Genomic DNA, 27,031 nt, shown 5'->3' with positions numbered 1-27,031 from the left:
GTATGTGAACAGGAAGGGTTCAAGAGTGACATAGGGCCAAATGCTGGCAAATGGGATTAGATTTATCCACAATATCTAATCAGTATAGATGAGTTGGACTGAAGGATCTGTTTCCATGCTGTCGATCTCTACGACTCTAATATAAAGGTAACTAGGATGAGAAAAATCATAGTTCTAGGAATATTACATGTTGTACTTGCAATAGTCCTTGAGCCTTTTTGAACAAAACTCAGCATTAATTCTCTTACATTGTTAGCTTTGAAATGAGTGATTGTTAGCTGCAACCCATATGAGCTGAGAATTGTTTAAAAAAAATGTACAATTCTTATTTGTGCATGGTTTGGATTTTCTGTACTGTACATGTTAAATTTTATTGCAATTAAGTCAAGCCAACAGCATTTATTTTTGATGAGCTGCATGCTAGCAAAAGCCAGATTACATAACCCCTCTTAGAGAAGTACAGTAAGTACATCACTATTTGTATCATCTAAACCTCTCACCTTACAATACACTGCAAGCTGTTATTTGGTTTGACTATTTTCACAATTGATTGATTACATTGTACACTTAACCTTAATGTGGAATGGAGAATGAAAATTTTCATTTGGACATAAAGGTCAAGTAACGAAATAAGTTTGTTTTAAAGTGGTCACTGTCAGAGTACCAAATTCCATTCTTTGCATCACAAATTAATCAATTTTTAAATCTAATGGTAAATTTGAAATACAAATTTATCGCTTTTCATACATGTATATATTTACATAGGCAGATCATACAAAATATCCATTCTGAATTACACTCACGCCACGATTTCATTATTTGAAAAAACCCACCGGATTCTCCATCAGGGCTCGCCATGTTTTAGGGAGGAAGTTGCCACTTGCTGCAGGAAACACTCCCATTAACTGTTCCAGTGGTTTAAACTGCAAACAAAAGATTCAATTAGGTTTAAGTGTAAAGATTGAGAACAACACAGTTCAGACTCACCTGACAAAATGTTCTGCCAACAAAAAGTGTAATCTTCTGTATAAGAGGAGGAGCTGGGGGCATGTGAAAGGAAAACAAGAAACGATAGTAGAAGACAGCAATAGAGAGTAAACACTTAACAAGTGCTGAAATCCAGCTCATTGATGGTTGGGAATAGGGGTGGTGCTTGGAAGTAGTTATGAAAATGTAAAGCTTAAATTGGAACTAAATATTGTGTATGAAAATTATTCACCGCAAATGTCTACCTATCAAATTCAAGCATCAAACTTGCAACCTTACGTAGCTCTGAATAGTGCTGCACTGCTTATTCAGTTAATTAAGCCAGGTAGGTACAGTGCTAGCTGGGGAGAGGGTAGAATATCAGGTGGGTGGGTGGCATGGTGTCTTGTGGTTAGAGTACCAAGTAGGCAGGATGCTATAGTGTAAGGTGTCATGGGTGAGTGATGAGGTTGTCTTTTTTTTCCCCCAGTATTTTGGACTGTAGACTGAAATGGGAAAAATAACTTCTAAACATTAAAAGACTGCTGAAAGATTACTGAGTGTTTGGAAAGCAAGTAACTTGACACACAATGCAAGCACCATTTACACAGCTACTTGTTCAAACAGTAGTTGAAGTTTAGCTTGAAGGCAACCTGGAGCCGAAGGGTGCTTACAAATAGGGATTGCAAGCCAGCACACGTAACTGATTGATAACTGGACACTAGTCCACAGACTTATGAAGGCCTTCTGCTTACCAACAACTATATGATTGGGTGTCAGATAGCTGAATAGCTTGGGCTTATGAACAAGAGATTGAGAAGACAACCAGTCTCCATCAGTTCAGTAAAGGCTGTTATCTGCAGTAAAAAGCCATTTAACCCTAAGCCAGTTTATTTTTCCTGTTGCTTTAAGCTGTGACTTTTAATTAACATGTCAGAGAACCTGAATACATTTTTGAACCAACCACCAATAAAAACATCCAGGAGTAGACAGACCGACAGCAGCATTCTGACCAGCGCAAGAATCTCAGCAGATTCTGTCAACAAAGACCACTAAAATGTTTTCCCTCTGGCCATAACACCCATGCATTTTTCTGTGTCCAATTATAGGCATGTTTAAGGGTGGCTAGTAAGAGGATAAGCACTTTAACCAGTAGAGCTATTTGCCAACAGCTCATAATTGTTTACCTGCAGCTAGAGTCTATTTGCTTGTAATAAATAGTAAAGCTTGTTATGTTCAGAAACGTGAGGTCTGTGCTTTCTGTCAACCTTCCTCAAAAAAACAGGTAAATTACCTTTGTCACAATTCTGGGAACATCAGGCCTTGATTATCAGTGTGCTAACCTAGTAATTGTATCACAGGGTTCAAGGTAGATCAACATGGATAGGAAGAACCTGGTCTGTTGAGTAGGAGAAATCTTTTCTGTTGATGGAGCAGGGAAATGTATCAAGCTGAGTGTGTCGGGTGTCTGAGGAGGTATAGCTGGTGATGTGAGACATAAAAACAGGGATAGTTGAATAGTTACTCTAGAGTTAGACTAAGTCTTTAACTGTCCAATGTCTCCTGACTAACAACTTAGTAAATTTCATCGAAACCCTCTGAATTATCTGATTTGAGTAGATACTTTGGCAGGGTTCCAGGAGTAGCGGAATCTTTAATTTCACATGTAATTCCTCTGGAGCCTGCGATGATGGGAATTCTGCAGGGTCCACATTTCCAACTCCAATATATGCTGAAATGACTTCTGGACAGCAGAATGTCCAGGCCTATTTTCTCAAATACAATGCGAATTACTGTAACAATTCTGCAATGTCCGACTATCTGCATATCAACACTATGACCTAGAAACATTCAACATACAATAACAGAAACACAATCATTTTCATTCCAGTATACAGAGGGGATGAAATAAAAAAAAACTTAATTTTTATGTAGCAATACTAAGAATTCCTTCAAATCACACTGAAAGACCAAATTGTTACACCTGGGAATTGCAGAGTTTGCTGACTTGCATAGCTCAAGGCTATAAGCTTTTGAGAAAGTAGTTAACATGGTAGACTATATGTTACCATAAAGTGCAGCACTCACTTATTTCTGAGTGTTGAATCTTACCGGTTTGGTTCCCTTTTCAAATGTGGAAGGCATGTCTTTAATGTCTGTGAAGTCAGAAGCAAATGGTGCATAATGGAATGGATAGAACCATTTCCAGGAAGCACAGCCCTGTCAATAGAATTTAGTTCATAATTTAAAATATTTCATAGGAAATCTAGTTCATCAAAAGCAGCTTATTTTATGATACACGGTCCCATTTCGTAAAACCTACTGCATAGATCATGAAATTGAACCATTCACCATTTTTTGGCTTCTCCTGGGGCACATATTCCAAAACATGCACAGACTTGTTACATTGTAAACAGCAGTTACCACAAGCTCAGAATATTCCAAAGGCCAAAAAAGTGCACAAGAAATTGCTTTAACAATTGAGAATACAGACTTTTAAGCCTGGAGTACAGTTTTCATGGAAAGGGTTACTCTTGATTGCTCTCAAGTCTTTTCTTACCCTTTTCCTGATGCTTGCAATGGAATGTTTTGGAACACTCCCTGTAACTTGGATCACAGAGCATAGAATAGTAAAGCGCAGTACAGGCCCTTCGGCCCTCGATGTTGTGCCAAACTTTTTCCTACTTTAAGGTCAAACTAACCAGATACCCTTTATTTTACGATCATCCATGTGCCGATCCAAGAGTCACTTAAATGTTCTTAATGTATTTGACTCCACTACCACCGCTGGCAATACGTTCCACGCACCCATCATTGTGTAAAGAACCTACCTGTCAGCTCCCGTAAACCTTCCTCCTGTCACCTTAAAATTATGCTCCCTCATGATAAACAATTTCGCCCTGGGAAAACGTCTCTGGCTATCACGCCTATCATCTTGTACACTCTATTAATTCACTTCTCATTATTCTTCACTCTAATAAGCCCAAACTCTCTCAACCTTCCTTCATAAGACATGCCCTCCAGTCCAGGCATCACCTGGCAAATCTCCTCTGCACTCTCCCTAAAGCTTCTACTTCATTCTTATAATGAGGTGACCAGTCTAACCAGGAATTTATGGAGCTACAGCATAATTTCACGGTTCTTAAACTCAATCCCCCTGCTATTAAGCCAACACACCATATGCCTTCTGAACAACATTATCAACTTGGTGGCAACTCTGAGGGATTTATGGACAGAGACCCCAAGATCCCTATGTTCTTCCACACTGCCAAGAATCCTGCCTTTAACCCTATAATCTGCATTCAAATTCAACCTTCCAAAATGAATCACTTCACACTTTACCTGGTTGAACACTGTATGACACTTTACAGGAGGCAGAGCTGGGCTGAAAATATCCCGTTGCAATCGACAACAACCTTCTACACTATCCACAACTCCCCCAACCTTCGTGTCATCGGCAAACTTACTAACCTACCCTTCCAATTCCTCACCGAAGTCATTTATAAAAATCACAGAGCAGAGGTCCCAGAACAGATCCCTGCGAAACACCACTGGTCACTGAGCTCCAGGCTGAATACTTTCCATCTACCACCACCCTCTGTCTTCTATGGGCCAGCCAATTCTATATCCATGCCTCCTTACTTTCTGAATGAGTCTACCATGGGTAATCTTATCAAATGCCTCGCTAAAATCCATATAAACCAGATCCACTGCTCTACTTTGAACAATGTGTTTTATCACATCCTCAAAAGAATTCAATAAGGCTTGTGAGGCATGACCTGCCCCTCACAAAGCCACGCTGACTCTCTCTAATCACAAATCCTGGCTCGCAGAGTCCTGTCCAAAAATTTGCCCACTATCAATTTAAGACTGACTGGTCTATAATTCCGTGGGTTATCCCTATTCCCCTTCTTGAACAAGGGAATAACATTTGCCACTCTTCAATCATCTGCTGCTACTTCAGTGGACAGTGAGGATGCAAAGATCATCGCCGAAGGCACAGCAATCTCTTCCCTTGCTTCCCGTAATAACCTCGAGTATATCCATCTGGTTTAGGGGATTTGTGTCTTTCAATATTTCCAGCACATCCTCCTTCTTAACATCAACCTGTCCTCACAAACAAGTTCTCTCTCACAAGTGAATACTGAAGCAAAGTATTCATTAAAGATGTCCCCTACTTCCTCCGATTCCAGGCACAAGTTCCCTCCACTATCCTTGATAGTCCCTACCCTCACTCAGGCCATCCTGTTGTGCCTCACACAAATGTAGAACATTTTGGGGTTTTTTCTGAATCCTGCCTGCCTAGGTAGACAATCAGCGGAATGTAATAGAAATACACTGCCCAACCTGATATTGTAAAAACGCCATTTCTAATGAGTTATTTTAGGAGAGAAAAGGGAAATGCTCAATTCCCCAAAAGTATTCCCTCCCTTTTGATGTCCACAAGAACACTCAAGTTGGAATTTATCATGTGCTGCAGTTTAATTCTCTCAAAAATAGATCATGAACAAAAAGGTCACATACCTGGTAATAATATTGAAGAACCCAGCACAGACCTTCAACATATGATTCCACAACCTTTCTGCGGAATTTATCATCAGAAGCATCAACATCAAACTTGTTCTTATAGTAACGCTGTTTCCAGCCTTCTTCCCAAAGCCTGTAATATAAAAACAAGGTTTTTAAAAAATACAATAAAGCACATCCTATTTGCTGGGAAACAACCAGAGTTAAAATGTCGAAAGAAATGCAATTGCGTTTCAGTTTCCCTTACTCTTCATATGCAGTTTATCCCCAGCATATATTAAAAGCAGGTCCAAGCTGCACTCCCTCATAATCTAGTCATTGAAACCAAGACACTTTGATCCTGCTTTCACTCATCTTATTTGCAAGTGCATCCTGAGACAATTAGGAGTCATAGATGTACAGCAAATAAACAGACCCTTTGGTCCACCTTGTCCAGGTCAACCAGATATCCGAACCTATTCTAGTCCCATTTGCCAGCTCTTGGCCCATATCCCCCTAAACCATTCCTATTCATATCCCATCCAGATGCCTTTTAAATGTTGCAATTGTACCAGTCTCCACCACTTCCTCTGGCAGCCCACACCACCCTGTGGGGAACCAAACTAGAGTCGGATTCTCTGCTCATGATCCACGATCACTGCTGCATTCAGTTATCATGCTGAGGGTTTTCAGAAGGAGCAGAATTACTTGCCCTGCTTTCCCTTTCACTGCCCAGAAAGTTCCACCAGTTGTTGCCATTGACCTACACCAGTCAGGCCTTCTTGGACTGCATGTGCAATACATGAGGGAAGTTCACAAATGCAATTCAAGTCAGATTGCTATGGTATAAGCAGGAACCACATATGGAAGGGGAATCACAAATGAAGATCATGCATCCAGTCATACTAGCCTGTTGTGCATTTAACACGACCCAACTCAGAAACCTGTCAAGTAGGAGACCTTGCACTGCTGCTAACAAAGTTGTGTCCACTCTTGTAATGAAAATGTACTTAACCCCAAGATTTGTGTCAGTTGCAACACAAGCAATATAGTCATAAGTCCCAGCCTGTTGCACCTCTAGCAGTTTAATGCCTCTCCAAGGAAAATGATGTAACAGTTCTTAGAAAAAGACCCAAGAAACCAATCATCTACCCAAACACTGGTTTGAAAGAAACCCAGTCAGTACAAACAGCACTCTATACACATTCCAGACACTGACTACAAACTAAACTGGTGACCTTTGTGCTGACAATATTCTCAGTTGAATGATTTGTTTTGTGCGTTTTTGAACCCCATTAGAAACAAATGCTGCTACTTTGACAGAGCATACTGACTGAAACAATCTTTTCAGAAAGTGACACAAATGAGAGAGTGAAAACAGACAAAAATAAAATTGAGAAGGCAAGCTGGTCAATATGAGAGGAGAAGGCAACAAGAATAAGTCAAGAGAGGAAGAGAATATGAACTTGCCCATGTATTTGCACCTTCCACATCCCCCATACAAATTAATCTGTCCTAATCAATGAAATACTTTAAGGTCACTCATGTTGAAATTGCAATAGTGAATGCAGAAAAGTCATCAAACAGTTGAGCATGACAATCATACCAGGAAGGCCCTGCTTAAAAGTGCCATCTGACAGCAGACACACTGCAAGAGATGCAGGGGAAGTCAAGAAAAACTTTCAAGGGATAATGACCTGCAGCATGCCACCATGAGGTTGGTGGAAATAGAATCATTGATTTCAAAAGAAAAATTGGATAGGAACTTGAAATGCTCTCGGGATCAAGGCTGACTGGATTGTTCTGGAATTACAGACTCGACAGACAAATTGGTTTCCTTCTGTTGCATAAATGACTGACTTTATTAATTTTCTCCTTGATAATACAAATGAATATAGTTCAAGACAGATCATTTCTCAAATATGCAGGAAGTACTAAGCAGAACCTCATTACCTAGACTGAGCAGGACTTAAGTGTTAAATTCCTTCATACACATTTGTTTGATTAACTTTTTTTGGATTACAAAGTGATGTTCAAACATGTAAGGTTTTAACATGGTCTCAATTCAATAAATAAAAATTATTTCTAGAATTATCTTCAATCTGAATTCATTCAATATTTTATAAAAATGTTTGTGGTGCAAGATTTTTGCCAAAAGTTGGTAAGGCCTCTGTACCTATGCTGCTCTAAATCCATTTGTGGTGGTCATGCAAGATTTGGTCGGGTGTTTAATTATACATCATCACTCTATCAGAATTTCATGTCCAGGCTAATTACTGGAGATTAAGAAATAAAAATGAGCCACGTAGACACGTATAAATTGGTTGGATCTCGAACTTGAGGTGAACAACCTATTTATGGTCAGTAAGTATATGGACATTCCTTCTAGCCCATATGATATTTGAAAGTAATCAGATTTAAAATTATATTAAGTGTGTGAATATTTAAAGTAAATGTAGAAAATAATTAAGACAATGTTTCATGGACATACCCCCAACGCCAAACAACGTCCATCTTAATTTTCAGACTAGAATTGTAGAAATATCAAATTCCAACACTCAAACCAATAGATAGATGGTACAATAGCAAGTTTCAGAGAGCAAAGTTTGAAAAATGTCTCAACACGTTCCTCCAATAACAAAGTACTGTTCGTTTTAAGAGATTATCACAATCAGTTGGAGTAATGCCTAGTTTGGAATAGTCAGCTCCTAACAATCTGCGCTTATCACTGGAGTACACCCACGGTAAAATAGTAAGTACAAATTGAGCCATCGTTATACAATAACACTACTTTTTTTATTTCAGCCATTAATGCTGTCAATTATTTTAAACTAAAGCTAGTATTGCTGCTTAAAGGTCAACCACATTTCATAATACTTCTCATTAAAGTATTCTTCCCCAAACTTCAGCCAAGCCTCCCTCCACCCCCCAGCAAAAAAAGTGCACTGTATGCATTTTGTAGTCCCCAGTTACTACCACAAAAATGAAGTGGAAGGAACTGGTTAAATGTTCTGTACTGGCACTCAAATTGAATACTCAAAAATACATTAAAAAAAAGAGAGATGTCTAATTTACAGTTTGATCTCAGAGGCAGAAGGGACTTTTAATAGGACAACCTACTTGATAACTAATTTCCCTCCTCAATCAACAGCTCCAATGTCTCAAAACACTTTGTTAAGCGTTCCTATGCCTCCACATTAATTACTACTCGATAAACAGAAAAGCTGTTATGGAAAAGATGATTTCTTTCCTTCAAATTAAGTGGTATTAATTAGTGCATCTATTTTAGGAATTTGCTGAACAGCTAAATAAGGCAATGAGCCAATAACAGTACCTGATATTATCTGGTGGTTCATCGTCATCATCATTATCCCCATTCTTCCTCTTCGTTCCTAGAGGCACTGGGCTTCCATCTGAATTAGAACTGTTACTGTGGGCTGATGTCTACAAAATTAAAGAGAAAAGGATTGAAGCATTCCTTTGTAAAAACTGTAGAGGTAGCCTTGTACCAGTCATGTCACTAAAATCACAGTTTAATGTGAAATGCTGCCAGCCGTATATACTTATTATAAATCAGCAAGTCACAGAAATGCATCTCCATATGAAATGTCACTGATCTGACAAATTAAAAAAGGCTTACAAGTCCACAATCAAAACAGTACCTATAAACGACAGGTAACACTTCAGTTAGTGAGATCTAATGCTGCCTTCTTGAAATGATGAAGAGGAGTTTGATTTTAGACAAAGACTTGTACATCATTTTTTCATTCTGGAACGTTTCCTTTCACAATATTTTGAAATGGGAATCCAATCATTGAGAACATAATCTTTTATCAATTTTATATGCCCTTGCATTGCATTTTTTAAAACTAAAAGTGTTTAAGATTTCTTCCTTCCACTGATAGATCAAAGTCAGTACCAGGTGCTTGCAGTTTACAAAAAGCAAAAGTTGAACAAAAGATACGCCAATAATTGTTTCAAGTATATCCCCTAATAATGAAGTGCCAAGATTGATTTTTTTTCAGTGAAATGCAGTCTGATTCAATAAATATTAACATTTGTGGTGTGACAATTTGAATTGCTTGAATTAGATGTGTAAAACAATTGTCATTTCCAAGATGGTAGAGCTGAAACTAACTCTCTATTAAACAGCTGGTTAGTTGGCACTGAAAAGCCAATTCGAACCAATTAGGGTTGGGGGGAGATGATGTAGGTTCAATCCATACACTGTTCAGTTTAGCTGATCTCAAATGCCTCAGCAAGCAATTTTAATGCTGATTGTGGAGAAAGAGAGTTAACAAATCTCTCAAGCTTTGGATCCTATTATATGTTACAACCATGCCCAATGAATTAATTTAAAATTTAAGCATTTTGTTTCTGGAGTAAAAAAAGAAATGAATGAAACAACAGGCCATGGACACCATTAATTTTCCCTCTTACGTGTGCATGGCTACACAACAATCAGAAATACCCATATTGAAATAAACAGGCAACTTGCTGGAAGAAGCTCAAGTGGCAGGGAAGGCAGAACATCAATGGGAAAAGTCTGAGCAGCCAGATAGGGGTTTTAAAAAAAAAGCTGCACTGTTTGAGGAAGTGGGCTCAGTGTGGGTTAAGAGGCGGGTGCCCATTGTTTAACACACCAGGATCCATATACAGGATTCGGATGTGAAAAACTGGGAGATTTACAAGGTTTTTAATGTAAACCTATAGCTTAGTATGAAATATCAGTTTTTACTTTTCCCTTTTGGAACCTTAGAATAGAATATTGCTTACTGTCACATGTGCTTAAGTACGCAAGGACAAAAATACAGGAGTACAGTGAAAGATTTTACAATGTTGCCTCTTGTGGCGCTAACTTAGGTACACATATCTAGGTACAGATCTTAGATACAAAAGAAGAAGAAGAAAAGTAATTATTTTACAGTACTTAAAGAATAGGTCAGAAATAAGACTTTAAAGGGTTGGCATGGCAGATGAAAATAAAATCAAGTAAACATTACATTGCAGTAGCTCAGCGCAGGGGCTTCCACATGTGGTCTGACCACCTGTGCCAGAGGGGCAGAGGTAGGTGCTGCAGATGCTGGGGAGATTAGAGTCAAAAAGTTAAGAGTCAAAGTAAAATGTACTGTTAATTGAACTAAACAGGTGTCTCACAACTGAATGCCAGAAGATTGAATTTTATAATACAAGCAGCCTATGGGCAAGATATGGTGCTCAAATGAGATGCTAATTACTAGTATGAATAAAATTTTAAGCAAAGATTCTTTCCCCTATAAGTAAAAACTATGAAATTTGGAAAGAAAATTCATTTGTTCCATAACTACCTGACTGCCCATCTTAAATCAGATGGCTGTAAGAAATTTACTCTTTAGTTTATTATAGATAATCAATCATTAAATCTTCAAAGTGACAGGCATCCTTGCTGGAAGGTGGGGAATTTTCTAATTTCAGACACACCATCTTCAACATCGAGTACTGCAAGGTCAGGTGGTGGACAGTGAAGCACAACACCTCTACTCAGAAATGAGATTGCCAGATTAATATGGAATGAAGTACAATTTGGTGAAACAAGCCTGCTGAAGTGGACTGGATTGAGTCTCCCTAAATCCATCTCCTCTTGCAGTCTCAGAGAAGAAAAAAATTCCATTGGTCTGGAGTTGAATCAAAATCTTAGGAGTGAACCACCAACTCTCAAAGTATCAACTGAAGACTTCAAGTTGTACAAAATTATTTCACCAATCTCTGTTCTCACTCAAATGGAAAGAGTGCAGCAACAATTGAGCCCCATCATTCTACAAGCTGTTATAAGTGCATAAACCACCAATTAAACCACTATGTTCAAATTGTCTGACTTCAATTGCTTTCTATGACAAAAATAACTCATATCAGGTTTCAATATTCAGAAAACACCACAATTCGTAGAAAACAAAACATTCTTTCAGAAGGGCAAAAAAAAACTAAATTACTATGCAATTTAATCTATACTCCTTTCGAACCTCAAATGCACATTCATACACAAATACAACCAGAAAAAGAAACTTTACACAAATTCTAAGAACAGTAAAACAGACAGAAAAACAAACTCTACAGTTCATGAGTCCAAGTATGGGACAAGATGTCTTTCACAAAATTTTCACTGCTTTTAAAACAATGACGGGACAATGTCACCTGCGGTGCAATGCTAAATCTTTTGATTCAATAGCTAACTAGGTTGACCTGGGTCTCGCCTTGTGCTAGAACTCTCTTCTTGCAGCTTGTTCAAATATTGCCTTTTTCAGTCAGCTAGGAGGAGTGAGAAACAACTCTTCACTGCAGGCTTCTGTTGTCTAAATACCCTGCCTTACAGGATGTGAAAACTGCAGCTAACAAAGCAAATCCATTGTCCACTACAAGGCAGTTTTTCTCTTTAACTCAACAGATTTCTGATAGAAACCCATCCTGCAAAGTATCAAATTCGCTGTGCTGAAAGTAACAAGCACTCAATATGTACACCACACAATCCCACTTAGCTGAAGTTCCAAAAAGAATTTTACGTTTTAAGTTATATAACTGTGCTCAACTCCCATTTTCCAGTGTATACTCCAAAACTAAAAACGTGGTTCCTAGACTTTTCTAACTTGAGAGGTTGAAAACAAAGTTTATTCGAACTCTGTGATGGGCCTGAACAGTGTCCCCAGCCGACCACTCTGATCCTGAGTGGACCAACTGACGGAGGTATTCACTGACATCTTTAACCTCTTCCTCTTACAAGAGAAAGTCCCCACCTGCTTCAAGAAGACCATCCTCCCCTTACCTAAGAAAGCACATGCAATGTGCCTTAATGACTATTGCCCAGTTGCTCTGACCTCCACAATCACAAGTGCTTTGAGAGGCTGGTCATGACTGACATTAGCTCCAATCTTCCAGCCTGCCTCAATCCCCGAAAATGTATCAGGTACACAGCGGTTGCTATATCCCAAGACCTGCACTTACCCTGAAACATCTGGACAAAAAAAAGACAACTGTGTCAGACTCCTGCTCATTAACTACACCTCCGCCTACATCATTATCCCTTCCAGACTGATCTCAAAACTGTGACCTTGGCCTCAGCTCCACGCTCTGGAACTGGATCTTCAGTTTTTGGACCCATAGCTCGCAGTCAGTGAAGATAGGTATTCAAAGTTTGTGAGAAGATTTGTAGCTCAGGTGCTCGTTGTTGTGGTTCTGTTCACCGAGCTGGGAATTTGTGTTGCAGACGTTTCGTCCCGTCTAGGTGACATCCTCAGTGCTTGGGAGCCTCATGTGAAGCGCTTCTGTGATGTTTCCTCCAGCATTTATAGTGATTTGTATCTGCTGCTTCCAGTTGTCAGTTCCAGCTGTCCGCTGCAGAGGCCGGTATATTAGGTCCAGATCGATATGCTTATTGATTGAATCTGTGGATGAATGCCATGCCTCTAGGAATTCCGTGGCTGTTCTCTGTTTGGCTTGTCTTATAATAGTAGTGTTGTCCCAGTTGAACTCATGTTGCTTGTCATCTGAGTGTGTGGCTACTAAGGATAGCTGGTCGCGTCGTTTCGTGGCTAGTTGGTACCAGTTCATGGATGCAGATCGTTAGCTGTCTTCCTGTTTGTCCTATGTAGTGTTTTGTGCAGCCCTAGCATGGGATTTTGTACACTACATTGGTTTTGCTCATGTTGGGTATCGGGTCCTTCATCCTGGTGAGTTGTTGTCCGAGAGTGGCTGTTGGTTTGTGTGCTGTTATGAGTCCTAGTGGCCGCAGTAGTCTGGCTGTCAGTTCGGAAATGCTCTTGATGTATGGTAGTGTGGCTAGTCCTTTGAGTTGCGGCATGTCCTCATTCCGTTGTCTTTCCCTGAGGCATCTGTTGATGAAATATCGCGGGTATCCGTTTTTGGCGAATACATTGTATAGGTGTTCTTCTTCCTCTTTTTGCACCTCTATTCACCTCTATTGACAAACCCCTAGCCAGAGAAACAATAGCCAACCTGCTGGACATACAGAACAGACAACAGGACGTTGAACCTATCAACAAAGATGGCATACTCAAACTACTGGACCTGTGCCTCACAACACACTTCACATTCAACAACCAGCTATACGAACAAATCAACAGAACACCCATGGGCTCACCCATCTCTGGACTCATAGCAGAAGCGGTAATGCAAAGATTAGAACAAACAGTTTTATCGCAAATTCAACCCAAACTCTGGGTCAGATATGTGGATGACACCTTTGTAATATTAAAAATACAGAAATAGAGAACACACACTGGATCATCAACGCCACACTCACAGGAATCCGATTCACGGGAGAGGAAGAAAAGGACAATCAACTCCCATTCCTAGACGTGATGGTACAGAGAACACCGAACAGAGAATTCACCACAAAGGTATACAGGAAAGCCACACACACAGAGACCAAGTCCTGAACTTCGAAAGCAACCACCCCAACACACACAAAAGAAGTTGCATCAAGACACTATTCAAAAGGGCCACAATACACTGCAGTACACCAGAACTGCAAAGAGAGGAATGAACATGCTACCATCTACATCAATGGAACTGCAGTTGAGAGGGTGGAAAAAATCAATGTCCTCGGAGTGATGATGACCAACAACCTGGCCTGGATCTTGCACAGAGATGTGACAGTCATGAAGGCACAACAATGCTGCTTCTCCCTTACTCTGGATTAGTGGTGCTGGAAGAGCACAGCAGTTCAGGCAGCATCCAAGTAGCTACTTGGATGCTGCCTGAACTGCTGTGCTCTTCCAGCACCACTAATCCAGAGTCTGGTTTCCAGCATCTGCAGTCATTGTTTTTACCTCCTTGCTTCTTCCTTCGATGAGTCAGGAAATTTGGCATGTGCATAAGGACCCTCACTAACTTCTATAGGTGCACCACTGAAAGCATACCTGTCCAGTTGGAAAACAATCTGGTATGGAAAATGTTTTACCCAGGACCATAAGAAACCACAGCACAGACCTTCACAGAAGCCAACCTTCCATTCATAGACTCCATTTATATGCTGCGGAAAGGCTGTCAACAACATCTGAAAACCCAATGCATCCTGGTAATGCTCTCCTATAACATCTTCCATCAGGAAGAATATACGCACTAGCAGGTTCAGGAACAATCTCTTCCCGGCCATTATTAGACTGATGACCGGACTCCCTAGCCTCAAATAATACTGACCTTGCTAATGTCAATCTAGCCTTGCGCACGCCCTGTGTCATGCAACCTGTATGCTTCTGTCAAAGTCTTTTTGACCTGTACTTCTTTGCTTCCTATCATCTGCGTAAATTACTTGTAAACAAAGCTTTTCATTGTACTTCGGTACACATGACAATAAACCAATTAATCAAAACGTCAAATCTGCAAGACTACAATCAAGGCCAGTCTCCAATTACGCAACTAACTACCCAGGCAGCATTATAAGCCTATTTCAGCAAGGTAAGCAATACAATTACCATGGTGAGAAATAGAAAAAGACAAAGCCCATCATGTTTGCTTGATCTATTATAATGCACCACACCATATTCATCTCTGCTATTTTACTGACGTTTACATCTATTTATTTATGCATGATCAAAAAATTATTATTTAAATGTTTCAATTTATATGGATATTTGCAAATACAGGAACAAAAATGGTCCAGACTGGAGGAACAATCATGAAATGGGCTGGAAAACATATTACAAGTTTCAGACTGATCTAAAAATTAATACAATAATTATTATGATATTTTCTTTGTCAACCTCAAACTATCCAATCTTGGGGTGCATGGCAATCTCAAACTTGTTTGTATTACGTGCAAATGCAACACATTTCCCGCAAGGCTAAAGAGTCAATATTTTAAAATGCAAGGAGTGAAATGAAAAATAAATCAACCGTGCTGAGTTATCGGTCTTTTGAGGAACCATACAAAGTGCTTTCCGATAGAAAGCATCTACTCATCTACTAACGACTGTTTCCAGAAAAATTCCAACTAAAATTCATACATTATTCATCTCTCTTCAGTGACTTTCAAGAGTTTTTCCTCATTAAAAATGACAAGCTAACACGGCTATAATATTCTTTAACCAGTCTTTTGTAAGCTGGAAAATATTACTCAATAGGTTGGCACTCAATAATTTCAAAATTTCTTTCATTCTAACTTCTATGCATTCTCAATTATTTTGCTGCTTTATAGACCAGAACTCAATTTTTCATTATCGTTTTACCACTGACTGTTATTTTCTCCATACATTCAAATATATACAGACTGTAACACTTTGTATTTATATAATGCCTCTCAAGTAATACAACATTCCAAGGACATTCCAAGAGACATGGAGTCATTAAGTCGAACAGCATGGAAACAGGCCCTTCGGTCCATGCCAGCCAAGTTTTCCAAACTAAACTAGTTCCATTTGCCTGTGTTTGGTCTGTATCACTCTAAACCTCTCCTATTCATTTACTTATCCAAATGTCTTTTAAATATTGTAACTTGTAAGTATTATTACATCTACCACTTCCTCTGGCAATTCATTCCATATATGACCTGCCTGCCATATGAAAAAGTTGCCCCTCAGGTCCCTTTTAAATATTTTTCACTCACCTTAAAAATACCCCTAATCTTGAAATAATCCACCACTGGGAAAAGACATTTGCTATTCACCTTATCTATGCCCCTCATGATTTCATAAACCTCTCTAAGGTCACCTCTCAACCTCCTATGCTCCAGTGAAAAAAGTCCCAGCCTATCCAGCCTCTCCTTATAACTCAAACCCTCCAGTTACGGCAACATCTTGGTAGATCTTCTTTGAACCTTCTCCAATTTAATAATATCCTTCCTATAGCAGGGCGACAAGAACTGTACATCAAAAGTGGCCTCGTCAACATCTTGTACAACCTCAACTTGAATCCCAACTCCAAAACTCGATGACTTGAGCAGAGAAGGCAAGCATGCTAAACACCTTCTTAATCACTATGTACCTGAACTCCTGGGTGTCTCTGTTAGACAATACTACCCAAGAGAGTGTCACATAAGTTGATATTATAGCAAAAACGTGATGGCAAAAATGTTCTATGGACTATCTTAAAGAACAAAAATGAAATACAGCAGGAGAGTGGTATAGGGAGGGAATTTCAAAGTTTATCTATTTTCATTTCAAGACTATTAGACCACTTTTTATAATCTTTCCCCTGCTTTTCTAGGAAATATCAATTTCTCATAGCTACGTGAACAACTATTTCCGAATTTGAAAACTGCTAATTTTACTCTGATCAACTACGCCTCCCATCTGACAGGAATTTATCGAGGCTGAGGCCAATTCGTCTCTAGGCTATTCTGGTATGTTGTCAAACCTTCAGCACCAGTAAACATACCATACTGTGCAACAGCTGACGATCCACTTCAGCTAAGCCAAAATACATTCAAGACATCAAAATTATCATGCCAGAGGCAGTTGTCACAACTAATTCTGACGTTTTTAGTAATTTCATTAGCTTTACACAGTGAAAAGACAATATAGCAAACCCTAAGTTCTTTACATTCACAGCCAATTTCAACACTGCCACTTGTCAAATTTCCACTAACAGAATATTTAACCTCGACATGCATTGAATGAAAAAATAGGTGAGAAGAAAGGAATACTTGAAGAATTACCCTTCTGTCTAGCCTTTTAAATTCTTCAACTGCAAAGCTCTTCATCTACAGCATTTTACTTTTTCCAAAATCAATCCAATCAAGTAATCTTGTGATATATTAGCTCAAAGCAAGCAATTCCCCTTTAGGAGAAAAATGTATTTTTTCTCCCAGAAATAATCTTTAAACATCAGGAAACAGAAGAAAATCCAGATTTGACATTAAATGATCACTGAGGTTTTATTCAGAAACTGAAGGACTCCACAGTGTACTTTTTGTCAGTTCTGAAGTCTATGCTCAACTCCATATTAAGCTTCAAATGCAAGATGCTCAAATCTGGATTCATAAATGGTTGGTACCAGCATGTATAACTGTGTATCAACAAGGCTACTATATAAACGGAGTCAGGTTTTGTATAAAATAACACAAGCATATTTACTGCCACGAACAAACTAGAGTAATAACTGTGGTTAGCTACACAAAAATAATTTATGCACAAAATAATCTTAACTGATATATGAACAGATGTAAAATGCAACGTCAAAGTTTACACATTTGCAAATCACAAAATTATTTTGAATACTGAACTATAGAACATCGACATATAAATTAACAGCCGCCAAAGCATCTGACCTACTTAAATAAGAAAGTTATTTTCAAATCTTCAAACTCATACAAAGACACAAAAAGGAAACCGAATCCGTGAACTTCTATAACTGATGATTGTGGGTCAGGAGTGCACATCATCAGACTCACCATGTAAAACTTCACATTTTTTGCCTGAGATATCATAACTCTTAGACTAAAATCAGTTATCAAATTGAAGAAACTAAGTTTTGTTTCAGCCTGCATCACAAAAGGAACATAACCACCAAGCATTGACACTGAGGGAATTTGAGCTGGACACGATGAGCAATCTTCCATTTTGATGAATTACCTTGTTTAATGCCATCATCAAGAAAGCAGACAATCAACCTTCAAAAGCAAACAATGCAGCCAAAAGACTTGATAAATACGTGCAGTTCCAGCATACAGAACAAACTCTTTACAAAGTCACAGCCCTCATCATCATGCTATATATTGCAGAGTCATTGGTTCTGTGGTATCATCTACGCCAACTCAAGTGCTTCCATCACCGATGCCTCTGCTACATCCTCAAGATCTACTGTTAGGACTGATTCACAAACATTGAAGTCTTAGAAATAGCTAACACCAGTATCAAAGACATCCTTCTGCACTGGGTGGGTCAAATATACTGCCCACGTTTGGGTTGTACAAAGTGCTGAACCACTGGCAAATGGAACAGTGGGACTTCGTGCAAACGTTTTAAGGACCCCCTGAAGAAGTGTGCTAAATCAACAATTACTAATGGGAACAGCATGCTACAGAACATGATTCCAAAAGACACTATATCAGGGGTGTCATCGACATTTTTGAGACTGAGCAAAAAGACAGCATCAATGAGAAAAGGATAAGAATAGATCTAATTGCCCCCAGGAGTGGCAACACCTTCAACAGTAACCAGTATAGCAGAACCGACCAATCAGATAGGTCTCAATTGCCACTGTTGGCTCGCAACCAATGAAAACAGTCTTCCTCAAATTTTGTATGCAGAAAAACCCCAAGAAAATTTCTAAGATGTGGTCTAATTAAAGGGGAAATAATCAGAACTTCTCATACTTAAACATGAAAGGAAATTTGCTACTGTACAGCTAGCACTTTAAACTAACAAAATTATTAAATGAAAATATGAGGAGTCAAGGATTCCTTCTCTGCTCAGATCACTCTCCCCAAGATTAGAATAACCTTGCCATTCAGATTTCCTTCAAACAACCCTGTAAAGCTTTTCGTTACATAAGATATGGAATGAAATGAATGTACAGCGATAAAGTGCAGCTGGAGGAAGTGGCCTTCAAAGAGAATGCTGGATTAACGGCAATGTTCAACATTTCTTTTTTTAAACTGCAGACACTCTTAAAATTTGAGATCAGCAAACAATTATAGCCTATTCAATGGTTGTTCAAAAGGATGCTTCCAGAAATTTGTAAAGGAACTTTATGTCTAAAATCTAAATGCTGTTGATGAGGTACATTCTCGTATAAAATATAGCACACATTTGATTTTTGGGAACAAAAACAAAAACAAAAACATTTCCACCATATTACATTTAAACTTGAAGCAGCATTGTAAACTATACAAGAACTGCAACATCTTAGAACATGATTATAGAAGTCATCTTTTGATTTAACACTTTTAACATCATTTGTTAATAAAGAAACATATCTGGTCATAAACATGTCTTTGGCACCTAAAGTCTACCACTGTCTCACCTTATTTTGTTGATCTCTACCTTGTACTCTCATTTCATAAGCAGTTTGCCTTGCATTCTGGAGGGGTTGTGGTTTACTTCCACCACTCCGTTGGCCCAAAGGTTGTGGGGCAAGTTGCCCACCAGGAACAAAAGATGCTGCTTCTGTCTGATGAAAGAATAAAAAAAAAGACATATTTAAAATAGTTAAAAAGTGAAAAGAGGCTAATTAATGCAATGAACAACCAGTCAAGTAGAGTTTCAAAATACTTCAATAGGAAATAACAGAAGGGAAAAAGAAACACTATTTGCATAACAAACCAAAAAAAAGATGGAAAATGTAAGTTTCATTTGAAAAGAAAATCCAATCAGGCACAGTTGTTATGGGTATTCCTGTGGGAAGTGATTTTCATAGAGACTGGACAAATCAAATGGACAAGTAAAACTCCACAGTAGTTTCCTAGATTGCATTGAGAAACCAACTAGGAATTAAGTGATTTTAGATTTAGTGTTCCGCAATGAGGCAAGTCTAATTATAAATCCCATAGCAAAAGAATCTCTGGAAAAAGATGATCATAGTATAATTCAATTTCATCTTCAGTTTGAAAGCAACATGTTCCAATTCCAAAAGCAGACCCCTAAACTTAAACAAAACCAATTATCTTGATATAAACAGGAGAACTGGCCAACATTAACTGGACAAGTAAACTAGAAGATATGGCAGTAAACAAACAGTTGGTATACTTAAAGAAACAATTTGAAATGCTTAACAAAAATACATGCCATTAAAAAACAAATCCAGTGTGATATATCCAAATTATGGCTTACAAGGGAAATTAAACATCGAATTACATGTTTAAAATAGGCTTAAAATGTCACAAAGAATTGCAGCACTGGGATACTTTAACAAACAGCAAATGTTCAAGGTTGTGTAAAGATTTGTAGCTTGGGTGCCAGTTGTGGGTATGTTCACTGAGCTGAGAAGTTGATTTGGAGATGTTTCGTCCCTGCCTAGATGACATCTTCAGTGCTTTGGAGCCTTCTGTGAAGCGCTGCTGTACAATACAGACACAGTACACCTAGACAGGGGACGAAACGTCTGTAAATCAACTTTCCAGCTCGGCAAGCATAACGACAACCACGACAAACAGCAAAGATGGCCAAAGTTATTTTTTTAAAAATCAAAAGGAACGTAGCAATTTCTTTTGCATGATAAAGATATATATTTTAAGACAGTTTGAAAGGTGTTACAAAGTTTCAACGCGTTCTCCAAAATCATCATTTTACAGATACTTCCTTTCAGAGAAATGTCACTCCCATTCAACATTTACAGTGAGTAAAAACTAACCACTCCCAGCTTCTTTTGCTTGAACTATAGAGACAATTTTATGATTCTTTTCCGAATCCAATGTCATGAACCTCTCATAGTTCTGATGGCCTAAACTTTCTCAATTCTAACAACTCAAAGACTGAGTTTACTGACTATACAAGATACCACTATACAAGATCTCCCAACTTGGAAGGAGAAAGTGAGGACTGCAGATGCTGGAGATCAGAGCTGAAAATGTGTTGCTGGAAAAGCACAGCAGGTCAGGCAGCATCCAAGGAGGAGAATCGACATTTCAGGCATGAGCCCTTCTTCAGGAATTCCTTGGATGCTGCCTGACCTGCTGCGCTTCTCCAGCAACACATTTTCAGCTCCCAACTTGGAAGTTGCACAAACTCACAACAGTTTAGCTCAGGCAAATCGTTCTTCTAAACTAACATTTGATTCTCTTGCTAGAAGAAATCTTTCTCCTTTTTGAAATGTAACATTGGTTCTCCTGAACAGAGATCCTGAAAGTTCTGTTCTGAAGACAAAGATAAACTAATAGCATTCTGGTCTGTTGTAGATGCTGTAATAAAAGCATTCCATCTGTAAACAGCAAAAGGCTTTGCCCAGCCAGTTGAATGCAGTGACATACTTTCTATTGATACATGTAGATTACTGATCCAAAATACTTTCTTACCAGTTTAAAACAAAACCTTCACACAAATGAACCGCATCCATCTGCCCCTATTTTAAAAGGCAACTTCCAAAATGTATCTTTTAGCACAATGTATGTGAGAAAGGAAAGGAACATTGGTCTTTTAGGGGGCAGAGGTGGGAGAGATTATCACAGGAATCATGAAAATGGGTGAGGAGTTGAACAAATCTGCTTATTATTTTCACAGCTGAGTATACAAACTGCATATCAGGCAGATATGAGAATTGAGAGAGTAATAAGCATGAGAAAAGTTTTGAAAGATTTAAGCAGTTAAAAACCAACAACTCTACATGATTTAATGTCACACATACTATGGGTCTAAAGTAAATAGTAGATGCATGAAAAAGATTTTCCATGACTGCCTGGATTTTATAGTGGCCTCAACAGACTGTAAATTAGCCTATATAATATCATCATTTGGTGGTGGTGGTGGGATGGGGTGAGGAGAGGGGTGCAGTCAGAGAACAGGGAAAACAGGAACTCCTGGACATTTAGCCTGACTTGAACCATCAGGAGGATATTATTAAGGAATGCTTAATAATACACTAAAAGAAATAGTATAATCAAAAAGAAAAATAGTCTTTAACCAATAAAGAGAGGAATAAAGGGGAGTCAGTAAACTGAGACTTCCAAAAGGTAGGTATTTCAAAAGGTGTCACACAAAACATGAGTAACCAGGATAATAGCTCCTGAGTGGAGATAATAATTAGCATGGAAGGCAGAAGAGTTAACAGAAAAGGGAGTTAAGAGCAAGGACGAATAGTGCATTTTCAACCTGGTGACAAACAGTGGATTCTAAAAGAATTAATGCTGGGGCAACAGCAATTTGCAAAGAGAACGAGTATAATCTATGCAGATTTTCTGACAATACAAACCTAGATTGGAATGCAAACAATGAGAATGACAGAGCCGACAAAGGCAATATAAACAGGTTAAATGCATGAGCCACAAGATAATAAATGTTAGTATAATGGGGGGTTAACTCAGTGAATCATTTATGGTTCCAAAGAGGATTAACATGCACTGAGACATTATTTCTGTTGGCTTGGAAAGGTAAACCATGGTAGCAAAATCTTGGATTAACGAGACAATCATTTTAGGATTTAGACTGAAATTAACTATTCCACACAGAAGTCAAGAATCTTTAGTTGGGCACCCACACGATTGAATTCTCTCCTGTTCAGCAAACTGAAACTTAAAATTTAATTGGTCTTTAAAGGGAATTCAAGGATATGGGAAGCATATCGAAAAGTGATATTGAAGACAATCAGTTACAATCGAGTTGAGTGGGGCACAAGGCTCGAGAGGGATGGCATGGTCTACACCCACTTATTGTTTGTAGTAGACAGACCAAACCAACACACAATAATAAATCTTTAGGAGGCAAATTTTGTCCCACAGCCTCCATTTCAACTGTAACCCAAATAAAATGAAATGAACATTTATGGGAAGTTTCTAGACATTATAGATTAACACAGCAAATCTATATACAACATTACTTCAGTAAAACTTAATACAAATTTTAAAAGTGTATTTATGCAAACTCAATTTAGCTTTTAACAAAGCAAATGATCTGATATTTTCTAATACGTTAACTTTGCCTTTCATATTATCATGATACAAAAAATTTCAGTTTGAAACAAGCACATTATAAAGTTTGGTTAGCGATCCTCAGCCTACCTGGAAGTGCCAGCTCACCTGCTGACTGGCTCCTACCTTTTATTTCCCTTCCTCTTCTGAAAAAAATAGCCAGTGAATGAGCCAATTGTTGTTTTCCCATGACTTTGAGATTAAAATGAATAATAATACTGGGGGAGGAGGCCATTTCCGAGGTTAATTGATGCTTAGCTTATTTTTTTTATGGGAAAGTATTTATGAAATACTTTCAATTTATGAAACAATAGAAACTTGGGGCCTCTAAGCCAGTCAACTGCAACTTCACTTCCAAATTCCACCTCAGAAATCATTACACTTCCATTTTTATATAAGTCCCAACATTTCTTTTGAACTGTACATTATCTTTAAGAAAACTGAAACAAATCAAGCATCAAAAGTAAAAGCAGAAACAGAGCAAATAACAAATCCATATCACATATGTGGATCTATACCTTCTAATCTGTGCATTTTCTTTTCCAGACCAATTAAGACACAGACATTCAATAAAAAATTACATTGGTCTGGATCAAACTTACAAAAAGACAGAAATGGACAATGGCTTGACATTAGCAAGTGCAGGTAGAGTAACATTAAGTGTCACTCTCAGTTTCCCTCATCTGAAATGAAACATCTGCTGAAAGAAATTCTATCAATTCAATTGAATGGCACAGAAGTCAAACAAGTTGATGGATGTTTGCTCAGATAAGCAAAAAAAATTAATTCACCCGCAGTTAGATAGATTTGAATGAAAGTTTGTCCTCACATTAAAATGAATAAAATATTGGAAATTCCTACAACTGTTAAGATTAATCTCTATAACAGAATTAGGGAATGACTTACTTTCATCCTTTTGTTTTTTTCCTTTTGCCTTTTTCTAAATGACACCTGCGAAAGAAGTAGATGCCAATTGTCTTACTTGCATGTTTAAAAGATCAATTAAAAGCAGCTATTTACTGTAGCTTCATGGAGTACTATCCCATAGGGGCTCATTCACACTCTGTCTATAGCAATAAACTGTGGAACATTTCCTCTAGTTTGACACCACAATGTAGCTGAAACACAAATACAGGCCAGAATCCAGGTGGAGAGCAAAGAGGAGCAAGACTCCCTTGAGATAGCAGTCTCAACTAAACTTGGGAGTTAGTTCAGTCTTGACAACCTTTTACACTCCACAACTTCAGCAACGTGAAACTAGGCTGATTGCAAACTTGTACTGTAAAAACAATGTTAACCACCCCCCTCCCCCATTATACAACTTTGCTGTTTCATACAGCCTTCAACAAGTTTTAAGTGTGCTTTTAGTTTTGAATGAAAAATGGATATTTACTTGTCAAATTTTATGACAAAATGACAATACCTGAATAACTTACCTGGAGTAATTAATAATAAGTAACTTCATCTTTAACTACAAACACAGTGTTAAGTATCATTTCTTGAACATATGCCTGCAGGTTGCAAAACCAGAGAGAGCTTACATCATCATCTCTTCTCTTCTTAAAGATGTTATCTTCAGCTTCTCCAACTGCAGCCATAATCATCTGCACTCGTTCTAAGTTGACAAAACCATTCTCTGTAAGATAACCCTAAAGAAAACAAAAGCATTGTAGTTTATTAGATTTTTTTTGGAGTTAAATGTACAGGTTGGCAAGGCGATTCACGTCACTTACCCCTGTCTTGTGTACTACGTTCTTGTAAATGCCAACCAGACGATCAATTGCACCCTCCCTGAGAAAAACACAGCATACAAGTCAGCTTCAAGAATGAAATGACACGGTCAAACTTTTTGTCATCAGTTCTGTTCATATGGAACTACTGTATTTTATGAGTGGTTGCAATACACAAGTCACACATTTTATAAAACAATGCAGCCCTCAAAACACTGAACTGCACGTAGTGCGTGGAAATACAGTATAACAAATATCCATCCCACTCAAAAGTCTAGTTGCATAACTATTTTTTTAAAAAACACTTGCCATGATTTATCCAATATTCACAAGCAACGACTTTCACAAAGGTAAATTTGAAACACCTTAAATTTAATCCCATTACTTCATGCTGATTGAAAAAACTCTCTTTTGTGCTAAGTTCTGCACTGCCCTGTACAATTCCCACTCTTTAATAACTGACTGGGGCAGACTTAAAAATATTCAGTGAACATATTCCAAACCCAGTAGGTATGCTGCTGCAATCCTTTTACATCGCTACATCATGAGGGGGGAGGATTACATGTCACGAACAGAAAGGATTCTGTTATTTAGTTCATGACATTACTAAGAGCCTTACAAGTTTAACAACAAGCTCTTGAAAACCAAAAACAAAATGCAAGGGAGAGCTGACATGCTTAAAAAATTACTGTGTTTTAGAGCAATTCTTTTGGGCCAGGAGAAGCAAAAGCACCTTCAGTATCCTACCTATTAATACTGCTTCTTATCTTTAATGGGATCAGCTGCCCAATGAACCAATAATGAAACCCACTCAAATCCCTGGGCTTCAGAGCTTCTACCATTCACAGTTCACACATCAGGGACTGAAATTTTTTCTCCATGTCTCAAGTCTGAGCAAAACTTATAAATGGTAAAAACCAAAAGAACTGCAGATGCTGTAAATCACAAACAAAAACAGAAGTTGCTTGCAAAGCTCAGCAGGTCTGGCAGCATCTGAGAGGAGAAATCAAAGTTAACGTTTCAAGTCTGGTGAACCTTCCTCAGAACTGACATAATCTATATGTAGTATTCAGATAAATGCACTTTAAGTCCAGTAATATGCTATTTTGGAAGTGTGCAAGCATTACTTATTAACATTTCTGAACAAGGTTTGCAGCTTAGAATCTTGAAAATGCAGAGCAATTAAATTAAAGCATAATTGTGAGAATGCACTGAAGTCAACTAAAACCCAGTTATCAGAAGATAGCATGATTGCACTGCAAGCCTGAGTCTCTGTTGCTTGAAACCGTCTAGTTTCCAGCACAAAGATGCCCACTCTACAGCTGGCAGGAAATAAGCCAACATTGACCTTGTTTTCACCTTAGAATAACAATTTCAACTGCTTTTCATGAAGGTATCAAATAAATTCAGCTTCACCAATCTGCTCTGCAACTCTTTTAGGTTAACTTTCTAGAAGTTATTAGAATTTACTGAACAAAAGCATTTTAAACTGGAAAAAAATCAAGGTAGCTATATTTATTTTCTTAAAAAATAAACAATGAAACTCAACAGTGAAGAAGTGAAAAGCTGAGATTTCCAGAAAGGTATTGATGATCTAAACAATATATCTTCAAGTATTCCAAAGTGTACAGAAAAATGTCAAACAACATTGAAATAATAGTTAATTAGCATACCTAATTTCCAGCGATGGTAGATGAGGGAGGAAATCATTTCCCACAAAAAAACACATAAAAACCCAGTCATCAACGCTCCTCTCAAAATCGAACTTGAAGGGGAGGCTTGCCATAGTTAATTCTCTTTCCAAGTACTGGTTAAAATATAAAAAAAATGTTTTGTTCATGCCAAACAAACATTTTAACAGTAAATATTTTGAGATCAACCCACCTCACGCAATACAGTTAGTCGAATAAATATGAATTCCGCTTCTGAGCCAATTGGAGGATTACTTCCTAATTGATCAAACTAAAGGAAGAAAGGAAGAAAAACATCATAATTTTGACTGTGAAAAACTCGCCAATCTTAACACCAACAACTTTTTTGTAAAAAAAAATACACTTACGGTTATTACATTTATACCCAACAGAATATCTCCAGTGGGTAGCAGCAAAGTACAGGGCTCCCCAATATATGAACATTTGGCTATAAGCACCCATGCTTATGAATGTGATCCTTTACTGGGATTTAATTTTAAAGATCTGACAAACATTTTATGTACTTACAAGCAGTTACTTTATATTGTCCTGCATTGCATCAAACTTACATATGGAGTCAAAACTCG

General features: G+C 38.1%; 1 protein-coding gene across 1 annotated transcript in view; it reads right to left on the bottom strand.

The window, feature by feature from the left end:
* xrn2 (5'-3' exoribonuclease 2) overlaps nucleotides 1-27,031 on the bottom strand; it is an 89,290-nt gene that overhangs the window by 39,950 nt on the left and 22,309 nt on the right. Inside the window, exons 10-19 of the mRNA XM_072581422.1 lie at nucleotides 26,638-26,715; nucleotides 26,427-26,560; nucleotides 24,757-24,814; nucleotides 24,565-24,672; nucleotides 23,930-23,974; nucleotides 19,429-19,575; nucleotides 8,807-8,916; nucleotides 5,491-5,626; nucleotides 3,079-3,186; nucleotides 834-923 (exon numbers count right to left, since the gene is read on the bottom strand). Coding sequence (XP_072437523.1) covers nucleotides 834-923; nucleotides 3,079-3,186; nucleotides 5,491-5,626; nucleotides 8,807-8,916; nucleotides 19,429-19,575; nucleotides 23,930-23,974; nucleotides 24,565-24,672; nucleotides 24,757-24,814; nucleotides 26,427-26,560; nucleotides 26,638-26,715 — 1,014 coding nt within the window. The remainder of the gene's footprint in view (nucleotides 1-833; nucleotides 924-3,078; nucleotides 3,187-5,490; nucleotides 5,627-8,806; nucleotides 8,917-19,428; nucleotides 19,576-23,929; nucleotides 23,975-24,564; nucleotides 24,673-24,756; nucleotides 24,815-26,426; nucleotides 26,561-26,637; nucleotides 26,716-27,031) is intronic.

This window comes from Chiloscyllium punctatum, chromosome 11 (genome assembly GCF_047496795.1).
Source record: "Chiloscyllium punctatum isolate Juve2018m chromosome 11, sChiPun1.3, whole genome shotgun sequence".
Lineage (NCBI taxonomy): Eukaryota > Metazoa > Chordata > Chondrichthyes > Orectolobiformes > Hemiscylliidae > Chiloscyllium > Chiloscyllium punctatum.
This window is presented reverse-complemented; position numbering and strand designations above follow the sequence as displayed.